Here is a 22,864-nt window from a genome sequence, read left to right as displayed (position 1 = left end):
AGTATGTTTCACTTTGTGTTTCTATGTGGGTGCAAACTGTTGAAATCTTTATACTAAATTGATCTTCTGTATATAAAGAACATGTAAATCTCAAATGCCAACGTCCCATTAACCTAGATTTAAATGAAGTTTTCAATGGATTTTCAAAGTCACAACATATAACAGATAAGCAAGGGCACTTCTACAGTATTATGTATGACTGTCTTTATACATAAAGAATAAATGAATTCCATTTAGAATAGTGTCAGATTAATGATTTATCTTTGTGCTGCAATAGCACTTCAAGTTTACAGTTCCCAAGTCTTGCCTTATTTTCTCCAAGAAAATCTATCCTCTTCTAGAATCTGTCTCTCCGTTCCTCTTTTCTCTTTTCCCTAAGAACTTTAATAGAATATTAGAAAAAAATTTTTCTACTTTTCAAATTTTCTACCTTAATAGTCTGATTTTTATGAATACCGGAATGATCCTTTGGCATTCAGAATGTGGAAAATGTATGCTCAAAGGAATGGTAAAAGAAAAGTCACTTCAGTTAAAAATGTTTCCTGAATTATGAGGAACCTGAGACATGAACATGTTTCTCTTTATATAACCTGAGATTTTTTTCCCTCTATATAGAATTTGGTATGGATCTCCCTCCTGGAGCCCACATAAATGAATGCTGATTAAGGCAATGTTAATTATATTCTTCTTTTGCTGCTGTTTCAATTTTTCATTTACTTATTATACATGTAATTAGGTAAATGAGTATTTTAACAATCATACTCTTATTCTTTAGAGTTAGACTCATAGCATTCATATTTTACTATTAAACTTACCATTCAATATTGAACAGTTCAGAAATAAAAAAAATATAATAATTTAACTACAATCATCAAAATACATTACCTCACCAGTATGAAGAAGGATTGGCTTTGGTTTTTGACATTCTTTGATTTCTTCAGATGGCTTGCCCAGGAGCTGGTCTCGAATGGTGTCCCAAAAGGGATCCCCTTCTTTCATCCCTATTAGGAAATTCTATAATTAGTAGGATTCCTTGAACCACCCCTCTGGAAAAAAAGGATCAATATTCAGATAAATATTGTACAACAATCCTTTCAGGAGTTTCAAAGATTTTATTAAGGTGTTGCTGAATGATTTCAAGCAATAACAGAAAAATAGAAGAGGCAGAATTTCCCAAAGATAGCCATTATTTTAATTAATCCTCAGAGTGCTTAAGAAAATAATAGAATATCCTTTTTCAAATCCTTAAATCTTTATTTCTGTTGCTCTTGCTCATCCATATTGCAAGTAAAACCAAACTGATATGAATAACTGTAGATATGTAAACTAAATCACTTTTGCCTTTTTTGAAAACTATAAATGACACCTTCAACTCACAGTACTGGTTTTTTGGTTCTTAGTACCTGAAAGAACCTTCCCTGAATCTCTATTAGTTAATCTACACACATACACCACAAGCAATAAAACAAAAAACTAGCCTAAAATGCAAAATCTGAGAAACAGTTTTGCCATCTAACAAACTATGAATTGAGAATCCATAATCCATCATGAAAACAGAACAATTACAACATCTATGTATTAATGAAGGAGCACCAAGTACAAGAACTAAAACTGACAGAAATGAAGGGAAAAATAAAAAATTCAACAATAATAATGGAAATGTCAATAACTCATTTTCAATGACTAGCACAATAATACAGAAGAGCAAGAGGAAAATAGAAAACCTGAACACTAGGAACACCTAACAGAAAGCCTTTGGGATGCTCCCCTCCCAAACCCAACAACAAAATACACATTCTTCTCAGGTTCACATAGACCATTACCCAAACAGGCAGTGTGCTGCTCATAAAGCATGACTCAGCAAGTTTTACAGGGTAGAAATAATACAAGGTATTTTGCCCAACAACAACAGAATGAAACTAGAAGCAAATAACAGGAAAAAATGGAGAAATTTGCAAATACGTGAAAATTGGGCAACATGACCCCCAAAAAACTAACGATGAGAAGAAATCAAAATAAAATATGAAAATATTTTATGATAAGGGAAAAGATACAACACATCAAAACTCATTACATGAAGTGACAGCTGTGCTTAGTGGCAAATTTATAATTATAAATGTCCACATGGAGAAACAAAAAAAAATCTCATATCAATACTCTAACTTATACAAGATTGAAAAAGAGGAAGAGGAGCAAATTAAACCAAAATCAAGCAAAAGGAAAGAAATAATAAAGATTAGAGACACAATTAAACAGAGAATCAAAAAAGTATTTAAGGAAATGAAACTAAAATTGAGTTCCTTAAAAAGTCAACAAAATTGACAAAGCTTCAGCTAGACAGAGAAAGGGAAAGAGAAAGAGAAGACTTAAATAATTAGAAACAGAAATATGAGAAGACATTACCACTGACTTTAAAGAAAAAATTCACATACATATGCATAAGATAGTATGAGTAGTTTCATAACATTATACATAAATAATATGAGTAATTGTATACCAACAATTTAGAAAGCATAAATAAAATAGACAAATGTTCAGAAAAACACAAAATACCAAAGGTGATTCAAGAAGAATTAGGTGGGGCTGGCGCTGTGGTGCAGCAGGTTAACACCCTGGCCTGAAGCACCGGCATGCCATTTGGGTGCCAGTTTGAGATCCAGCTGCTCCACTTCCAATCCAGCTCTCTGCTGCGGCCTGAGAAAGCAGTGGAAGATGGTCCACATCCATGGGCCCCTGCATCCACATGGGAGACCTGGAGGAGACTCTTGGCTCCTGGCTTTGGATCGGCACTGCTCTGGCCATTGCAGCCAATTGGGCAGTGACCCAGAGGATGGAAGACCGCTCTCTCTCTCTCTCTCTCTCTCTCTCTCTCTCTCTCTGCCTCTCCTCTCTCTGTGTAACTCTGACTTTCAAATAAATAAATAAATCTTTAAAAGAAGAAGAAAAAGAAGAAGAAGAAGAAGAAGAAGAAGAAGAAGAAGAAGAAGAAGAAGAAGAACTAGATAATCTAAATTTAAACTCCACAAAAAGTAAAGAGATTAAATTAGTAATATTGTGTATAGCACACTACACCCATCAGTGTGACTAGAAATAACAAGTAAGATAATAACAAGTATCAGAAAATTTATGAAAAAAATCAGAACCCTATAAGCTGCTAGTGAGAATGTAAAAGGATACAGTCATTTTATAAATAGTCTGGCAGTTCCTTACACAACTAAACACAGAATTACTGTATGATGCAGGAGTTCCACTCCTAGGTATACACCAAAGAGGAAAAAATGAAAATATATGCTCACACAAAAATCTGTATGTGAATATTTATAGTAACATATTTGTAATAGCCCCAAAAATGGAATGATTCAAATAACTATCAACAGAGAAACATATAAGCAAAATCTGGTATTTTGCTTTAAGTAATATCACTTTGATTTGTGAAATATCACTCAGCCATAAAAAGGAATGAGGTACTGATACATGCTACAGCACAAAAGAACTTGGAAAGCATGATGTTAATTGGAAGCCAACAAAAAATGTCACATATCATAATTACATTTACATGAAATATTTAGAATAAAAAATGCAGATACAGAAGGATTAGCGGTTGCTTAAATCTAGGGAAGATGGGGGAGTGAAGAAGTACAATAGCTACCAGATACCATCAAATTACTCAAGAACATTGGAGACACTATGCAAGACATTGGCATAAGCAAACACTTCTTGGAAAAGACCCTAGAAGAACAGGCAATCAAAACCAAAATTGACAAGTGGGATAACTTCAAGATGAAAAGCTTCTGCACTGCAAAATAAACACTCAGCAAAGTGAAGTGAATGGGAGAAAATATTTGCAAACTACACAACTGATAAAGGGTTAATATCCAGAATCTATAAAGAGATTATAAAATTCAACATCAACAAAACAGTCCAGTTAAGAAATGGACAAAGACTTGAATAGGGATTTTTTTTTTTGACAGGCAGAGTGGACAGTGAGAGAGAGACAAAGAGAAAGGTTTTCCTTTTTTCTGTTGGTTCACCCCCAATGGCCGCTGTGGCCAGCACGCTGCAACCGGTGCACTGTGCTGATGTGAAGCCAGGAGCCAGGTGCTTCTCCTGGTCTCCCATGCGGGTGCAGGGCCCAAGCACTTGGGCCATCCTCCACTGCACTCCTGGGCCCCAGCAGATAGCTGGACTGGAAGAGGAGCAACCAAGACAGAATCTGGCGCCCTGACCTGGACTAGAACCCGGAGTGCTGGCACTGCAGGCAGAGAATTAGCCTATTGAGCCACGGCACTGGCCCTGAATAGGGATTTTTAAGAGAGGAAATTCAAATGGCCAACAGACACTTAAAGCATAAAGAATTTCTTTGCAAGTGATGAGCATGTTCTTAAACTGATAATGGTGATGACTGTGTATACCTGTGAATTGGACACTCTGAGTGGACTATATGGTACATGAATTGTAACTCAATAAAGCTGTTTAAAAATAAACATATATTATTACAGAACATTAAACCAGTCTGGATGACGATTAACAGGAAATATGACACTGAATATATCAAATTGCAATTGTATTCATTAATCTTTAGTTTCAAAATATACATAAAAATAGGGGCTGGTGCTGTCATAGTAGGTTAAGCTTCTGCCTGTGACACTGGCTTACCCTATCGGTGCTGGTTCAAGTCCTGGTTGCTCTACTTATGATCCAGCTCCCTGCTAATGGCCTGGGAAAGTAGTGGAAGATGGACCAAGTGCTTGGACCCCTGCATCCACATAGGAAACCTGGAAGAAGCTCCTGGCTCCGCATTGGCCAATCTGTATTTGTTGTAGCCATTTGATGAGTGAACCAGTAGATGTAAAACTTCTCTGTCTCTTTTTCTCTCTGTCTATAACACTGTCTCTCAAATGAATGCTCTTAAATTTAATAAAAAATAAAAACAAAAAAGTTAGGACAAAAATACATAAATAAAAGATAATTAAATAAGTCAAAATGTTTCCTGAAGGAGATACTCTTTAATGTTTTCTACTTTCTCTATAATAGATATTATTACAATGATAATCAGGATAAAGGTGTAATAGCTAAATAGTCAGTCATAAATGTGTGAAAATACGCATGGGAAGAAGACCTGATCCACAGGCCACAGTCCTGAGCAAATCCTGAATCCATTAAAGGAATCTGAGACACACTAAGTAACCAAATGGAAGAGCCAAGTCATAGAGCTGAAGGTTCCTATTTATTGAACAATAATTCTCTTCCCTCCCATTAATTCCTGCATAGCTCCAGCCCAGTTTACAATTATTCATCTTGCCTGGCATATTTATAGCAACACTATTCACAAAAGCCAACATATGGTATCAACCTGAGTGTCCACCAACACATAAGTGGATGAAAATATGGCAGTTATATACAATAGAACCCTATGCAGTCACAAAAATGGGTGAAATACTGTCATTTGTGGCAACCTGGATGGACCTGAATACTATAATGTGAAGTGACACACACCAGGCAGAGAAAGACAAGTGTCACCTGATTTCACCCAGAGGTGGAATCTAAAGAGGCTGAGTTTGTAGATGTTGAGTAGTGGCTACCAGAGGCTGAGGTGCAGTGGGGAGAGAAAGCCATGTGGGAGACCCGTTAATGGGTACAATGTCACAGCCAGACAGGAGGGATAAGTTCTGGCATGCTATCACATGGAAGCGTGACTACAGTCACCAATACTGTTCCAAAATTCAAAGTGACTAGAAGAGAGGGTTTTGAATGTCCTTGTCACAGAGAAGTGGTAGATGTTTATGATGATAAATGACCTAATTACCCTGACACAAAGTATAAATGAACTGAGACTTCACACTGAACCCCAGAAAGATGTATAAGTATTGCCTTTCAAGGAAAAAAAATCATTTTAAGAATAAGTAAAATAATACATTTGAATTGACTTCCATTGAAACACCCTGAAATAAAAGAGCATTTGTCTCTGGTTATATCCAGATGGAAGCCATCTCAGGTTATTGGGCTTGTACATACAAACCTGGAAACACTGCAGATGCCTGGGCTTAAAAATAAAAATAATAAATGTACTGGCTACAGTGAAATCTCATTAAACAGACCCTGCAGGTTCAGAACCCAACAGCAGAGGTCTCGGGGGATTTCATCTCACCCTGTGTAAAATTGAGGCCTCCAACTCCGTCAATTGTGCCAGCCGCAAAACTGTAGCCCAGTGCCGGTTTACAGGTTTTTACCTAAGGAAAATTTTCCAAAACAAGAAACAGAATTTAAGGTGTGTGTAAATGAGGTCAACCCAGAGCCTTACCCTTGTGGCCTAATCAGGGTGACTCAGTGATACTTACTGCATGTGTGGAATTGAGCCAGACAGTCACGTCTGTCATATTGACCCACTGGTGGGCTGAGGTCACTGGTCCCCTCACCTCCTGGGAGGCAGAGGTATACAGATCCTGAAAAAGCCACACAGGTTTACTTTCTCAGGCAGAAAAGCTGTAACCTGATTAAGTAGCAACTTGAAAAAGCATCTCGCAGCAAAGAAGTAGTCACTACTGCTGTGGATCTTCTGACCAACCCCAACGGCTCCCTATGATTTAAAGCCTCTGAGACTGTGCACCTGCGTCTCCTCCCCACAAATTGATAAAGGCTGTGGCACAGAAAGCCCCAACCCCAACTGAAAGACAGCCAAGAACATCTAAGATTAGGAGTAGGTGAGCCAAATTACTTTCTTTATAAGAATGAGGGTGTATTTTCAGTTATTATTCTTTATGTATTTGTTTGGTTTGTCTTTTTGAGAGGCAGAGAGAGCCCCTATCTGCTGACTCACTTCCCAAATGCCCACATCAGCTGTACCTGGGTGGGGCCAAATACAGGTGCCAGAAACTCAACCCAGGTGTCCCACGAAGGTGACAGGAACCCATCACCTGCTGCCTCCCAGGGTAACACCTTAACAGAGAGCTGGAGTCAAGGAGCTAAATCTGGGACTTAAACCCAAACCTTCTGATGTGAGGCATCAATATCTTTTTCTTAAGATTCATTTATTTATTTTGAAGGGAGAAACACAGAGAAGGAAAAAGGGTTGGGGGATAGAGAAGCATCTTCCATCTGCTGGTTCAATCAACCACAATGGTCGGGACTGGTTCAGGCTGAATCCAGGAGCCAGGAGCTGCATACTTGGGCTATCCTCCACTGCTTTCCCAGGCACATTAGTAGAGAACTGGATCAGAAGTGGAGCAGCCAAGGACTGGCACCCATATGGGATGCCGGCACCGCAGGTGGAGGCTTAACCTTCAATACCACAGCACCAGCCCATGAATATCCTCACTGGTATCTTAGCCACTAGGGCAAAAGAGCATCCCTCAGGTCGCATTCTTACTAGACTTCTCCTCAGAATCCCAGAGTCCACCAACAGGACCGGTAACATCTAACCCCTCATCTAACATCTAACCCCTCATCTAACGACTCCCTCATCCCTGTCTCCACAGCCACGTGTGGCTGTCCAGACAAGTCGTTGGCAACACCAGCTGTGACCGGCCTCTCCAATTATGAGGGAGAGTTGTGCCCTGCTGTGAATGCAGAATGTGGGACAAATCTCTCTGGCTCCCAGGCCCAGAATAGCAATAAAATTTCTGACACTAAAGCGTGTCATGGACACACACCTTAAATAGAATCTCTTAATTTAGAATAATCCACTCTTGATATCACAGTAATTAAAAAGAAACTACAGCAATTAGGCTGGCTGCTGTGTTTTTCAAGGTGCTTTTGTTCTTCCTTAATTGCTCCTGAAACAACTTGGAACCCTTGGAATAAATTATTAAGCACACACACACACAACAAAGGTAGAGGTGAGCTAAAATATACAGCGATTTAACTGTCTCTGTCAGGGACATCTCCGTCTGAGATCACCTTTTCTCTTTTCTCTCAGAAATTTGTTTCCGCAGAAGCTGATACGAAATGTGAGAAGCGGAAGATAAAATTTGGGAGATGGAAGAGAGCAGAATTAGTTGCTGTAATCTCACCACAGATCAGATTCTCCCTTCGTCAGAAAGTTGTTCTTTCAGAGGGAAAGAACTGATGGATATTTTTATCACATTGGAGAAGAGTACAGACTGGTGGAATCCAGGGTCCACGAGCATGGACTTAGTTCACTCCGTTTCACCTTAACACCAAAGGGAAAATCTAGAAGTGGACAGGTGACTTTTTTTGCAGAAAAAGGCCCAGAGAGTTCCAGGACTTTAGATCAGTCCGGCCTATCTGATGCCATGTTCTTTAGAAATCTTAGAATCCACCCTGCTGCTGTCTAAAGCAATCCCCCTGGCTTTCTAAGCCTCCTATCATGGAAAGATTTCCAGATGGCTTGGTTTTAAAAGCATTTCCTATCAGAAGTCACACCCAGGCAGTGACAACTCCTGTGTGGCTTGAGAAGGCGACCATCCAAGCAGACACCTCCCAGACTCCCTGCTGCAACCCGAGCTGTTGCTGTCTTCTGACAGTTATGGGCTTCCTAGTGCACGGTGTCAGTGACTTTGGAACAATTCTAGGGGCTGCCATTGTGGCGCAGTGGGTTAATCTGCTACCTGCAATGCAGGCAACCCACAAAGGTGCCAGTTCATGTCCTGGCTGCTCCACTTCCCATCCAGCTCCCTGCTAATGTGCATGGGGAAACAGCAAAAGATGGCCCAAATTCTTGAGGCCCTGAAACCATGTGGGAGACTAGGAAGAAGCTCCTGGCTCCCGGCTTTGGCCTGGCCCAGCCCTAGCCATTTTAGCCATTTGGGGAGTGAACCAGCAGAAGAAAGATCTCTCCCCACCCCCCTCTTCCCCCAACTCTGCATTTCAAAATAAATAAATAAACCTTTTAAAAAATTTTAAGTGAAGATGAAAGGAGTTCAGTGTATGCCATACCTTTGCTCTCTGATATATGATTTGTCCTATAATTTGTGTGCTATCAAACATATCCTGGCCAGGTCCCGTTGCTATACACATATTAGGCTGCAACAAAATGAGAGAAGATGCATTTTTAGGAAAATAAGGGATTATTTTAAGCAATGGAAAATTACAACTGAATATAAGCAAATAGTTTTTTTAAGCCACAGTCTAGCATTTCTTTTCAGATATTTTCTCAATGTAAAACAAAGAGATACAAAATCATATAGGAAATGAAAATAGTGAATGTCTGCAGCAAGTATTTATTTCAGAATGTTTTTTAAGTTAGGAAGTTGAGGCCCAAGTTGGTAAAAGATTTGTGGGACATTATACAGTCAGTATCAGAGACAAAACTGGAAGCCAGTCCTTCCCATTCACGCATCTTTCTACTGATTTGCTCTTACCTAGGACTCCTGCTCATGACTGTTTTAAGTTGAAACACAATCAAAATGATATCGGAGCAACTAGCTGGCCCCCTGGAGAAAATAATAAATAAATCTGGCTCTACATCCTACTTCTGACCTGTGAAAAATGTTAACTAAATGATTAAGTATTACAGGTGGAATAAATATGCTAGAAGAAAATTCGAGTCAATGTATTTTATAGTCCGCAAGTATGGAAGATACTACTGAAAATAATAAACAATAGGCTTAGTAAATTTGACAGTTTAAACATTTCCAATGTCCCTTGTCAGGGTGGGGGACACAAGTTAGGCTGAAAGACAAATGATAAGAAGGGGACTAGGAGGATTGCAATGATTATAACAAAACTAAGACTTTAGCATATTCGGAGCTTTAAAAACTCAAAAAAATAACCTTATGAATACCTTTTGATTCATCCATATTAAGTTGGAGTTTCTCTTATTTGCATAAAAAAGAATCCTAATGGATGCACCATGGAATAGTATCAAACAAGCAATTACCAAACAAAATGCAAAAGGCCATTTGACATTAAAATATGTTCAATCTCATGAACAATAAAATGAATATTCAAATTGTGTTGGCAAAGATTATAACAATCTTGGTTTGGGTGAAGCTCTGGAGAAACTGTCATTCACATATGGTAGGTGGCAATGTCATTGAGGGAGTGCACTTGGGAAAAAGTGCAGGACATGTTAATCATGCTTTATCTTTGACAGCAAATGCCCCTTTAAGAATGTGTCCTAAGCTGAGACTCACACATGTGGAAATACGTATGACAAGGATAGGGATCTTAGCATGCCTCTATGAAGGAAGAAAAGAAGGGAGAGAGGACTTGCGAAAGAAAGGAGGGAGGGGAAGCAAACACCATCCACAGAGGACGGGTTAATGACACTGCAGTACTTTAGATGGGAAATCAGTTATTTTAAACAGTGTTGCACAGCATGGTTATTGGAAATAAGCTAGCAGGTCACAGTACAGTTTTCAGTGTGATCTAATTGGTGTAGAACTGTATGTGTTATCTACATAATGGAAACAAAAACTCTCTAAAAGATCACTCATAAAACTCTAACAGTAGTGAGCACTGTGTGCTGAAGGTTGCTGCTTTAGGTTAAAATTTTATTCTCTGAATTTTTCAATATTAAGTTTTTTTCGCAAATGTCATTTTTCAAAAGATTCAAGCTATTTTCTAATTTAAAAAAAAATCCTTCCTAAAGAATCCACATCAAAGCAGAAGGTGTGGCAATGTCTGCCCATTTCCCTGTTTCTCTTTCCTAAGAAAATCCTGATTTTCAGAGAGACATCTCTCCCGGTAGCCAGTATGACTCAGAAGGAGCTGACCCCATTCCTGGGCCCAGATCAATCTAAGCAATCCCAGCAGCTCCCTAGATGTAGCCAGAGACTGCTTCAGGAACTCCAGCTTATGCCAAGTAAAACTACCATTGCCTCTAGCAACTGTTTAGACCAGAGATGGGCAAGTGACATAAGTTGCCCCAATCAGGCTGAAGAGAAGAATATTTATTCCATGGCTGGATGAGTGGTTTTCTCTCTTTCCCTCTGTAGTTGAGGGGAAGGCCCAAAGTCTGTCTTACACTGCCGGCCATCCTGCAAACACAGGGAAGCCAAGAAGACACGTGGAAGGAACAAACTTAGAATTCTGGTTCATGGGGCTGTGGTGAGGGTGATATTTTTGTTTCATTTTTCTGATTATAAAAGTAAAATATACCCACCATAGAAAAAAATAGAAAAATTCATGAACAATAGCAGAATAAAAGCCATCCAAAATAGTGCCAGAAAGAAAGACAGTAACAGTCCAGATTGTTTCATTTTGTCTTTTGACTATATTTACTTTCAAAACAGCATTCATAATAAATATGCAAAATGTTTGCTTACTCAGCATTGAGCAGTATGAGTCCTTCTCTCATACTATTCAATATTTCAATATGACATTAAATTTATGCATAATTTTCTATTGCAAACAAGTAACACCATTTGTTTAACCATTTACCTACAAATTTTGGAAGCTCACAGATGATCTTAAAATTTACTGCAAATTAATAATGTGTGAAAGTTTGCAAATAAAGAGCAATAAAAAATTTATAATAACAGTAGCAATATATAATATGAAATATAAATTATTGAAACTATATTGCTCACTGGGTGGGACTGACCAGGCTGGAAATAGTATATTAAAAAAGTAGTATCACAGGTGAAATGTCCTGTAAACAGAATGAATAAGACCCCAGTGTTAGTAAAATGGTGCAGTAAAGTGAGAACATAGCCTTCCTCTTGGGCACGGTCTACCTCACGGAAAAAAAAAAAAAAAAAAACTATCAGAACATGCTTGTGACTATAGACTTCCAGTTTAGACCACCAAAGATTAGAGATGGGACTTGAGCATCCCCTTGATTTGCATCCTCTTAATGGTTTCCTCTGGTCTGCTTTAAAAAACCAGGAGGAAGAGAAGGCTAGGCATCAGAAGCAATGTAAAGGTAGGTGGCAGGCCAATTAATGGCTGCTTTGCACAGTGATCTGCTCTCAAGGAGACCTAACAGCCAGTCCACTGTGTTGGTTTTCAATGTGGAAAGCCAGGGCTTCAGCAGAAGTCAGCTTATGAAGAGCCCTGGCAGCTCTGCCAGCCAAGAGTTGGGTCACTGGAAATGGACCTGCCCTGGAGTCAAAGGGTGCCCAGGTCAGAGCCACAGATCTTCTGGCTCTAAGCTAAAAAGCCCTTCACTCTGCCCAACTTCCAAAGTGACCAGCGCTGCTGAGGGATGGCCAAGTAGGGTCAGGAACATGGCAGGCAGAACTGTAAATTTCCTGTTAGAAATGCCACCTGCCTTTACCTGGCCAGCTCTCCTCCCAGGCCAGCCATGTAATGGAAGTCAACAGTGTGCCTTCCTAAGGAGATTCACACCTCCCTTATGATGGACCCCATGTGGAGAGACAGATAGCTCTGTCTTAAAGCTCACCTTTAATGATTAATTAACTGATTAATATCAGTTCCCTTCTGTCAATTTATTTGCCTTTCAATCAGAAAACTTATTGGTGGTTTAGACAACACCTTTCTTAGGACCTCCAATAATAACTCTGTCCTTTGTTCTAGACCCTGTCTAGCCCACTTGGGGCCTCATTCCTTTGGAATCATAGCTTCTTTCTTGTATTAATGGTTTTACTCCCAACCCATGTGTATTGATGGTCCTCTCTCCAACTTAATGTTGTATGATTGTTCAGAATTTTTCTACAGACAAACCCCTCTACCCATAAGAGAGTGGCCTTTCTCCCCGTCTTGGTTGGGGTCAGCTTCATAGCCTCTCTCCTCAATGGTGATCTCGGGAACAGCTTTGGGCCACAGTGTTATCTTGTCTCCAAAACAACTCCAACAGTTACCAGAGGAGGTCACTAGGTCCATCAAGACCTCAACTGATGCCATCTGACATCTCCAAAACCATATCAATTCAGCAACTGGTGTGGTACTACAGAACAGACTGACCTTAACTCTGTTGTTAGTATGTTAACCAATCGGGCCAGGTAAAACCATGTCCATCAAACAGTCTTCTCTAGGGTCCAGCGACGCCCCTGATTCCTCTCCTCTGTGAAATCCTCTCATTACTTAGTTAACGTCACTCTTAGGACCTTTGGCAGCTATTGTCACTCCTGTCTGTTTAAGTGTTTACATGAGGTGATAATGGAAAAAACCAAAGCCTTCACTCATCAGGCGGTCAACCAAATGCTGCTACAGGCATATACTTGGTTCCCCACCCAGAGATTGCGACTTGAGACATCGCCCCATGCCAGCAGAAAGTAACTCGTCACTCCATGTCTGCAGGAAGTAGCTCTAAAGACAGATCATCATCCCTCCACTCCTCCTGGACTTTTGGGGCTGATGTAATCCCATATAACACTTGCTTCATAAAAGGGGGGGGGGGTATGTTAGTAAAATGGTGCAGTGTTGTCTGTGGCACAATTTACATCGCAGACACCATCCTAGGCGCTAGTCCCCACTGCCATTGCTAGAATCCAGGTGACCAGATGGCCCAACAACTAGTGTCAGTTCTACCCCCACCCTAATTTGGTTTGCTGCTCCTACTTCTCTGCCTCCCAGGCCCCGACAAAGGTAAAACAGGACCTGCTTCCCACATATGTGCTCTCTTGATCTCTCTCTGTCTCCTGCTCTCTTTCTCTCCCTCGACTCCTCTCTTCTTCACCCCTCCCCTCATGGCCAGTAGGAATTTCCCAATCAATAAACTCTATACCTTACCTCTGGTGTTGGTATGGTTTGTAGTGGTCTTACAACCAGAAACTAGCACCTGCTGCTCATGTCAACTTGAAAACAAATCCAAATGAACACTGGGTAAAAGCAGTTAATAAATGATCATATACTCATACTTATTGTTTCTAAAAAATTGACCCATAGATCTGGATATAGGAATAAAAGCATTGCTAAGATACATTAGGCAAAAATTTCAAGTACTAGGCTAATAAAAATCCATAAATAAGTCACCAAATTTTGTTTACAATATATGTACAAATCCATAGGAAAAAATCTTAAGAACAGTCACCTCTGGGAAGGAGAGAGGAAAGAGGATGAAGAGAGGTTTTCAATTTTTACCTCTCATTGTCCTTCTACCTTGTTGGAATTTTTACAGCAAGATTTCTTTGTAATTTTAAAAGGAAAAAGAATTTTGATTTTATATTTATAAAAAAACCTACAAACTTTATAATCAGTGAGAAATGCCTCAGCAGGCAGTTTTTGGCACAAATCTAAGCATTTAGATATGCCAAGCAAAATGTTTCAGACTGTCTGAGCTTGAGGAAGGATACTTAAACTCTGACATTCACTCAATTATCTCAGCATGCCAAAAAAAAATCAATTAATCACATGTCTTATGGAAAAGCATTACTTTACACACAAAAAATTTAGTGAGTTTGGTCAGGTACATTTGAGAAAGCAGATGCTAGGAGTAAAGAAAACAATGCATACGTGAAGACAACATATTAGCATATGTGATTAGTCAAATATGAAGCATATATGAGTTGCAAAACCAAAGATTTCATATACCATAGTTACCTACCCCACCAATAGGACAACTACTATTGGCATTATCACAAGACTCTCCCGTGTTGATGCAATGTGGGCCAACAATGTTGGAGGACACATCTCCTAGGTTTGATGAAGCAAAAGCTGCTACAAATGGTCCCTGTCAAAAGAAACATGCAAGTGCCTTTGATTCTCTTACTTCCTGCAATGACTTCCATTAAAAATGCAAATATTCAATCTGCTCTGGCAAACTATTCAAAAATCATTTGCAGACAATAAAAAAAGATGTACACTATTCTGAGAACTTATTTTATTTCTCAAAGGTTCTCCTTGAAGTCATTGTATATATTATTATGGAAAATAATCCAATTATCAACAAAATTGCTTTAAGGAGGAGAGTTTCAAATGTATGCATCAAACAGAAATATTTTGACAGGAAGCACACTATGTAACAACAAATTATAAAGTGCTGACCCATCAATCTAATCTCTGGTGATTTATCTGGAGCTCAGAGATCCATTCGGCTTTTAAAAATAAACATCCTATTGGCTTGAAAAGAGAAGAGCTAATGCAGATTTTCCGGTTGCAAAACTAATCCTAAATATACTACCTGCCATCTGGACCTGCCCTATGTATATCTTATCTCTAACTCTTCAACCTGATTAGAGTGGTGCAGACGAACAACATCAACCAAGCTGGCCTTCACCTTAAATGTCTTAAATTTTCTTAGGGAAACAAATTATTAAGAATTGGAGATAAGTTTTCTTTTTTTGATACTAAAAAGATAATTTACCACAAAGTGTCTAGCATCCAGTGACCATAAATGAGAACTTCTTTTCTTTTCCCTGTCGTACAGACTACAGTGAGAAAATCAAGGGAGTATTGTCAACAAAGGATCTAACGAGCAGACTGAATGCTAAAGGAGTTAACATCTTTATGATGGAATATTCTAGGCAAGCACTTGGGACTCCATCCCATCAGGATGCACAGCGAGCATCAACGCTGGAGTCAAGTAGAACAGGGTCTCTCTCCACTTAGCTATCTTCCTTTACTAATTTATCCAAAACTGAGAATCTCCTGGACTATATGGACTGGTTTCCTGGCCTCTCTTGTCTTACCTCATCACTCACCGAGTTTCAGAGTTACAAAAACAAGTCTGACAGATTAAGACTGTCTCTGACTTAAATCTAATTGCAGAAAAATAGAACAGTCCTTGAGAGGAATTTCATCAAAGAAGAATGTTTTGGACCAGTGAAAATAACTCATCACCTGTCCTCATTCAACGTTTTTACACCAATAAGAAAATGCATAATAGCTTCATAGCTCTAAAAATAAAAGTAAAATTTGGCACATTTTATCAAGCCTCCAACTTGATCAGAAACTTTTACATATTACAGAAACCTTGAATTTGCCCTTCTTTACCCAGCTAATTATAACTTCATGAAATCATCATTATGTATAGCATCTGCCACAAAAATAAAATGGTTTATCACTTTAAATTTTCTTTCTCCTATTAAGCAGGACAATGTATTCTTTCTCTCCAAGCATATATGTACATGAGGTCCATGATGTTACTCTATTCTATTGATTTTATTCAGCTATTCTCAATACTGCCTGAATGATGGCACTCAATGGACAAACATGATTCTTTCAAGAACACAAAATCTCACCTGCCCAGGTAGATATCCTCTGTTCTTCTCCTGCTCAAAAAGGTAAGATGCATAGCCCATATTGTCACCATTTACAAGATGGTTGCTGTTGTTCATGCTGACTGGATGGATGGCAAACCAGCTATAAAAGAGCAAGAATCCCTAAGTCATCAAGAAAACAAGAGAACTAGGGCCAAAACAGAGAGACTGGAAGTTTCCATATTTTCCAGCAAGAAAAAATACATTAAATAATAGACATTCCACATTTAAATTATTTTGTTTTCAATGAAAATGAATCACAAATACGGTACTAAAAATTCTTGGAACTTGCTTAAATAATACTATAGGACTCTGTTTTCATTAATATTTCATCTTCTTGTTCATCACCATATGCTTTTCACAAGAACCAAGGCTGTTGAGTTACCAGATGACATAATTACAATTATCCAAGTGAATCGAATCCAATTCACTAGAAATTTACTGAGGGTCACCTGTCTGCCAAGCAAGGAATAACCTGTGGTTAACTTACAGACTCTCACAGGAAAGAAATGTGAACAAATGGATTTATTACAGTGTGACAAATATTATGAAGAAATAGACATAGTGTGTTTGGAGAGCGCAGATGACTAGCCATCAATTCTTAAAGGCATTACAGGGAGATGGAACATTGGAATAAATGCACAGAGGTTAATTCTGTATATCCTCAAGCAAAGTAATACTTTGTTCAAGTATAGGGCTGTGCAGTTTATAAACTAATTTTGCATCTGTTACTGGCTTTTAACTTTACAACACTGAGGGATAAGCTGTTTTACCTCCAATAGATGAGTCAGAGAAGCAAAATGATAAACCATTTGTCATAGAGGACAAGGACTCAAGTCTTAGTCTCAGAATAGTTTCTCCAGTGACCTTGTAGGATCAAACCTCCATACAGGTGAAAAGGGAATTTACAGAATGAAAGTCAGTAAAGCAGACTAGCTGGAATGCTTAAGGAAAGAGAGACACCAATTCATGATCATTTAGGAGGTTTTTTTTTTTTTTTTTTTTTTAAGGTCTATTGTTGATTCAATTCTTTGCTCAAAAAGTTTAAACATTTTCACTTACATTCCTATCTAAGCAATATAATGCACCCAAAATAAACATTTACTTAATGCTTAAGGATGTTTTAGGACTTTAAGATCATCTTTCAGGATTTAGTTGTTACTGCCTAATAGTCTACATAGGTCAGAGGCAGACACTCCATAGCTCAGTAGGAATGAGCAGGCAACAAAACTGAGTTACCGTCATTGGTACAATAGAGATTAGTATGGCATTTGGAGATCTCCAAGCACTTGAAAATTCTAAAAGCCACAGCCTCTATTCAACTTCAACCAAATGATGCCCATATGATAGGATAAGCCATTGCAAGTGGCTATTAGAGTTTTTTCAAAAAGAGCCACAAATTCATGTTAAAACCTTAAAAATCTTCAAGAGGTAAAGGACACAGAAACCAAGGAAAGTAATGGCTACAAATTAAGAGACTTAAGACACATACCCAACAAATACAGTCTGAAGACTATTTTTGGATTCTGGTTCAATTAAAACACCAGTAAACAAGGACTGGCTCTGTGGCACAGTGGGTAAAGCTGCCGGCGGCAGTGCTGGCATCCCAAATGGGCGCCAGTTTGAGTCCCAGCTGCTCCACTTCTGATCTATCTCTCTGCTATGGCCTGGGAAAGCAGTGGAAGATGGCCCAAGTCCTTGGGCCCCTGCACTCACGTGGTACACTCCAAAGAAGCTCCCAGCTCCTGGCTTCAGTCTCTGTCTTTCTCTGCTCTGCCTATCTGTAACTCTGCCTTTCAAATAAACAAATAAATCTTTAAAAAAATACAGTAAAAGGCAAAGACTTCACCGATATGATCAGAGAAAAATGAACACATACTGGGTATTAAGTCCTATGAAGAAATAGTTTTAATTTTGTTGTGTAATTCTTGTGGTTACATTTTTAAAGGAAGCCTTTATCTGATAGAGATGCACACTGAAATATTCATGAATCAAATGTATGATACCTGGTATTTGCTTTAAAATACTCTGGCAAAACAGCAAAAGAGAGGGTAGGAATGAAACAGATGGCAGAAGGTCACTAATTATTGAAGCTAGACAATGAGTACATGGAAATTAATCACACTAATCACTCCAATTTGGCATGTACTTGAACAATTCCATAAGTTTTTTTTTTCATGTTGGCATCCTTTCTGAATTTTTAAAAATATACTGTCAAACCAAATCACTACTGAGTTGGCTGAAGTCAGTCCCCTCAATGCCTGCTTGTCACTGTGCAAAGGTATAGAAATTGAGACTGAGGGTATTCTAACATCATGCCCTAGAAGTTAATTGGCATAATTTTTATATTTTAGATCTTTCTATTAGTTGTGGTTTTTTTTCTTGTCTTTTTTGTGTGTGTGTGTGATTTGTCTCTTAAAACTCAAGTACAGGAAAAATTCTAGTCAACTACTATTTTCAAGTTAGGTAGACTTGGCTTTTGGGAGTTTCACCCAGTTAAATTTGTAAAGAAAATATGGTAATAGCCATGGCAGTTCCAGGTATCCCCAACCACATATTACTGTGTGATGTGATTACATTGAGGTCAGCCAGATTCAGTCACATTACAATGTTCATTGCAGTCCAAAAAACTCAAGGAAAAATTTTCTCAACATCACCTATTATTCAGCACATATTAGGCAAAACACTTTATATGTAACAGTCCTTCAAAAATTTATCAAAAGTGGAATTAAAAGACAAGTTCATCTTGAAATTCATGCATAGTTTCTTCATCATGTGCATTTTTCATGGACTTGGTGAAGACCCCTCATATATGTTCTCATTGTATTCTTACAAGAGCACTTTGAGTCAGGTACTATCATTATCCTCATCCTTATGACTATGGAAACTTAGTCCCAAAAATACGAAGTAACCTGAGGAAGATCACAGTCATAAGCTAAAGAGCAGGGCCATGAATCCAGGTCTGTGAAACTATCTGTATCCTCTCATTCACTATGGATACTGGTTGTGCTTCTCCTTACCATTGATTCACTCATTGAGCACACTTTTAGTTAACTGACTCTGTGCCAGGCACTGGGAACAAACACAATGATGCAACATCTTGCCTATGCAAAATTCTTCACTTAAATGTGACATTTAATCTGAGACTTAAAAGTTGAGTAAAGACTTAGTAAAGGAATCGTTAGAGAAAAGGCACTCCTAATAAGGAGATATGAAATGTATAATGTGTTCAGAGAACGGATAGGTAGATTGGCCAGTGCTAAATGGATATGGGCATGGGAAGATGGCATTCATTCAATCAACATGAATTTACTGGAAGCCAAGTATGTGGTTGGCAATGGGGAGAACTCAAAGGAACATAGTAAAGACTCAAGTTTGTCTTCAATCATCAGAGAAGTTATAATTGGGCACCATGGTAAGTATGGAGGAAGCAAATCCAAGAATTGTTATAATTAGGCCATAAAGTTCATTTCTTAATTATTTCATTTATTTTAAATCTTAGAAAAGCAATTGAACTTTTTCCCTACAAAACTGAAAAAAAAAAAGTTCTTTTCAAAAATTATTTGAGAGGCCTGTATGTGATGCAGCAGGTTAAGCTGCCACCTGCAATGCTGGCATCCTCTATCAGAGTGCAGGTATGAGTCCTGTCCACTCAGCTTTCAATCCAGTTCCTGCCTAATGGACTTGGGAAAGCAGCAGAAGATGGATCAAGTACAAGTGCCTCTGCCACCTATGGGGAGACATGGATGGAGTTCCAAGCTCCTGGTTGCAGCCTGGCCGAACCCCAACCGTTGTGGCTATTTGAGAGGTGAACCAGGAGATGGAAGATCTCTTTCTGGTTCTGTCTCTCCCTTCCCACCCTCCTCTCATTCTGTCTTTCAAATAAACTAAATCTTAAAAGTGACTTGAATTGCGGGAAAGGAAGATGATGTATTTGTTCTCCTCTGTCCTTTGAAATGTGTGCTACTGAAGTTAGGCTTATCACAGTGACTAAAGCACTATGGTAACAGATGAATATTTATAAAGATACGAGGAAAAGTAGTTATTTTAATTTAAAATGATTATACATATTATTTATCTGGTCAAAAAATTCTTCAAAGTGAAGTTCAAAAAAAAAAAAAAGGAAAAGCTTAATTTCAGAAGAAGTTAAAATGCAGACATAAAAGGATGAATATATCCTTAATAATAAACACTTGAAAACATGATTATGTCACAGATATATGTAAAATATGAAGCAGAACTCCACCTGAATCCACATGTAATAATCAAAAGCACTGAGGAAAGTCAAAAGATTGAGGATCTTATCCCAGTTTGTGAAAAAGTTAGTTTACATTTCTGGATTTCTCTTACCAAGATCAAAAATAATAGATTTCAACTACGCTTTGTGAATCAGTAAGCAGTATATTAATTTAGAGTCTTATAATTATTTTTCTCTAGTGTAATAGGAGCATTTGGAGCAAAGATCTCTAGTGCCTGTTTTAATTCAGACTCTGAAACAGGATAGAAAAGCTCCTTGGGCTGGTGCTGTGGCGTAGCGGGTAAAGCCGCCGCCTGCAGTGCTGACATCCCATATGAGTGCCGGTTCGAGTCCCGGCTGCTCCACTTCCAATCCAGCTCTCTGCTATAGCCGGGGAAAGCAGTGGAAGATGGCCCAAGTCTTTGGCCCCTGCACCTGCATGGGAGACCCAGAAGAATCTCCTAGCTCCTAGCTTTGGATAGGCGCAGCTCCAGCTGTTGTGACCAACTGGGGAGTGAACCAGCAGATGGAAGACTTTCTCTCTCTCTCTCTCTGCCTCTCCTTCTCTCTCTGTAAATCTGACTTTCAAATGAAACAAATTAATCTTTTTTAAAAAAGGGAAAAACAAGAAAAGCCCCTTAAATAATCTAAAAATAAAAGCCCACCCCAGGCTCCATTCTGTCAGACTTGGGCCACCGTGCCAGCACGTATGTCGTGCTCTGTGCAAAGGTGACTGACAAAAGGGGTAAGTGGGGAGAACGTCTAGTCTCCCCTCAGCTTGTCAGCCAGGATCTGTCACCCCAGGAAAGTATGCATTGTGTGACTTACACCAAGGCCCTTCATGTTAGCTGTGGTCCTCTCCGACCTAGATATCCATGAGAAGAAAATAGAACATCGTTTTTTTGTTTTTTCTTTTTTGACAGAGTGGACAGTGAGAGAGAGAGAGACAGAGAGAAAGGTCTTCCTTTTTCCATTGGTTCACCCCTCAATGGCCACTGCGGCCATTGCACTGCGCTGATCCGAAGCCAGGATCCAGGTGCTTCTCCTGGTCTCCCATGCGGGTGCAGGGCCCAAGGACCTGGGCCATCTTGTACTGCTTTCCCAGGCCACAGCAGAGAGCTGGACAGGAAGAGGAGCAGCTGGGACAGACTCCGGCGCCCCGACTGGGACTAGAACCCGGGATGCCAGTGCCGCAGGTGGAGGATTAGCCTATTGAGCTGCAGCGCCGGCCTGAACCTCATACATTCATTCAAAGGTGGTCTGCAGGCAGATTCAGAGTAACATGGGAGCTCTTTGGGCAAACACAGTATAGAAGGGGCCAACGTGACACAATGAGTGAAGCATCCCACATTGGAATGTGGGTTGGAGTCCTTGCTACTCTGCTTCCTAGGCAGCTTCCCACTAATGCACTGGGGAAGGCAATGGAAGGTGGCCAAAGAAGTTAGGCTCCTGCTTCCCATGTGGAAGATGAAGACGGGTGGGGTTCCTGGCTTCTGGCTTTGGCCTAGCATAGACCTTGCTGTTGCAGGTAATTGGATAATGAACCAGTGGATAAAAGATCTCTCTCAATCTGTCTCATCCTCTCCATGTGTCACTCTACCTTTCAAATATATATCTTAGGAGGTTACAGTGGACTAACTATAGGATTATCCACCTAAAATTCATGCCTACCCAGAACCTCAGAAGGTAACTTATATGGAAATAGGGGTTTTTGTAGATATAATCACAGTATAAAAATCAATTAAGATCAGAACAGGTTAGTATGAGCCCTAAATTCAACTACTGATATCCTCATAACAAGACGAAAAGAACAGAGAGATACCCAGAGACAAAGAAAAGGTGATGTGAGGAAGAAGTCAGAGCCTAGAGAGAACAGTCTACAAGCAAGGATTGATGGAAACCACTAAACACTAGCAAAGAGGCATGGAACAGCTTCTGCTCAAAGACTCCAGTTGGAACCAACCCTGCCAACATCCCAATTTGGGACTTCTGGCCTCCTGACCTATGAGAAAAGGAGTATCTGTTCTTTTAAGCTACCTAGTCTGTGTTAACATCGGGCTTCTGCAGGAAATGAGGGATCGATATTCTAGTTACTAAGAATACCATGTCTGGACTGAAACACTAGTTACTTAACGTATTTGAACCTCACTGAAAGTATCTGTAATATAATGAAAATAATAGTACCCCACAGCACTCGACAAGTAAAAGAACTAATACATGTAAAGTGCTCAGGGCAAAGACCCACCTACACTTAGAATAAATGTACATTATGATTATGTTAATGATGCTGATACTAATGTTGCACGTTGAAGATGATAATCATGGTGATGATAAGGGAGTTTATATATTCATATAAATGATTCATGACTTTAATACAATGTTAAAATATATGGAAGGTGTGTGTGCATACACATATTTTACACAATCAACACATGTATATTCATATGCTATGGGCATAAAGTGATTAAATAAGGATGCCCAGCCCTTTTGTGGTAGAGACTTGAGTATTCACAATGTATTTACAGACCCTTCTGTTTCCCAGCCCCACCTGCAGGGTGGGGCA

General features: G+C 39.3%; 1 protein-coding gene across 1 annotated transcript in view; it reads right to left on the bottom strand.

The window, feature by feature from the left end:
* Positions 1–22,864, bottom strand: part of ASAH2 (N-acylsphingosine amidohydrolase 2) — a 60,705-nt gene that overhangs the window by 14,755 nt on the left and 23,086 nt on the right. Inside the window, exons 7-12 of the mRNA XM_062214882.1 lie at positions 16,047–16,167; positions 14,411–14,536; positions 8,896–8,982; positions 6,339–6,443; positions 6,149–6,230; positions 886–1,001 (exon numbers count right to left, since the gene is read on the bottom strand). Coding sequence (XP_062070866.1) covers positions 886–1,001; positions 6,149–6,230; positions 6,339–6,443; positions 8,896–8,982; positions 14,411–14,536; positions 16,047–16,167 — 637 coding nt within the window. The remainder of the gene's footprint in view (positions 1–885; positions 1,002–6,148; positions 6,231–6,338; positions 6,444–8,895; positions 8,983–14,410; positions 14,537–16,046; positions 16,168–22,864) is intronic.

This window comes from Lepus europaeus, chromosome 17, assembly GCF_033115175.1.
Source record: "Lepus europaeus isolate LE1 chromosome 17, mLepTim1.pri, whole genome shotgun sequence".
Taxonomy (NCBI): Eukaryota; Metazoa; Chordata; class Mammalia; order Lagomorpha; family Leporidae; genus Lepus; species Lepus europaeus.
Note: the sequence above shows the minus strand (reverse complement) of the source record. Positions and strands in the feature narration are given on the sequence as shown.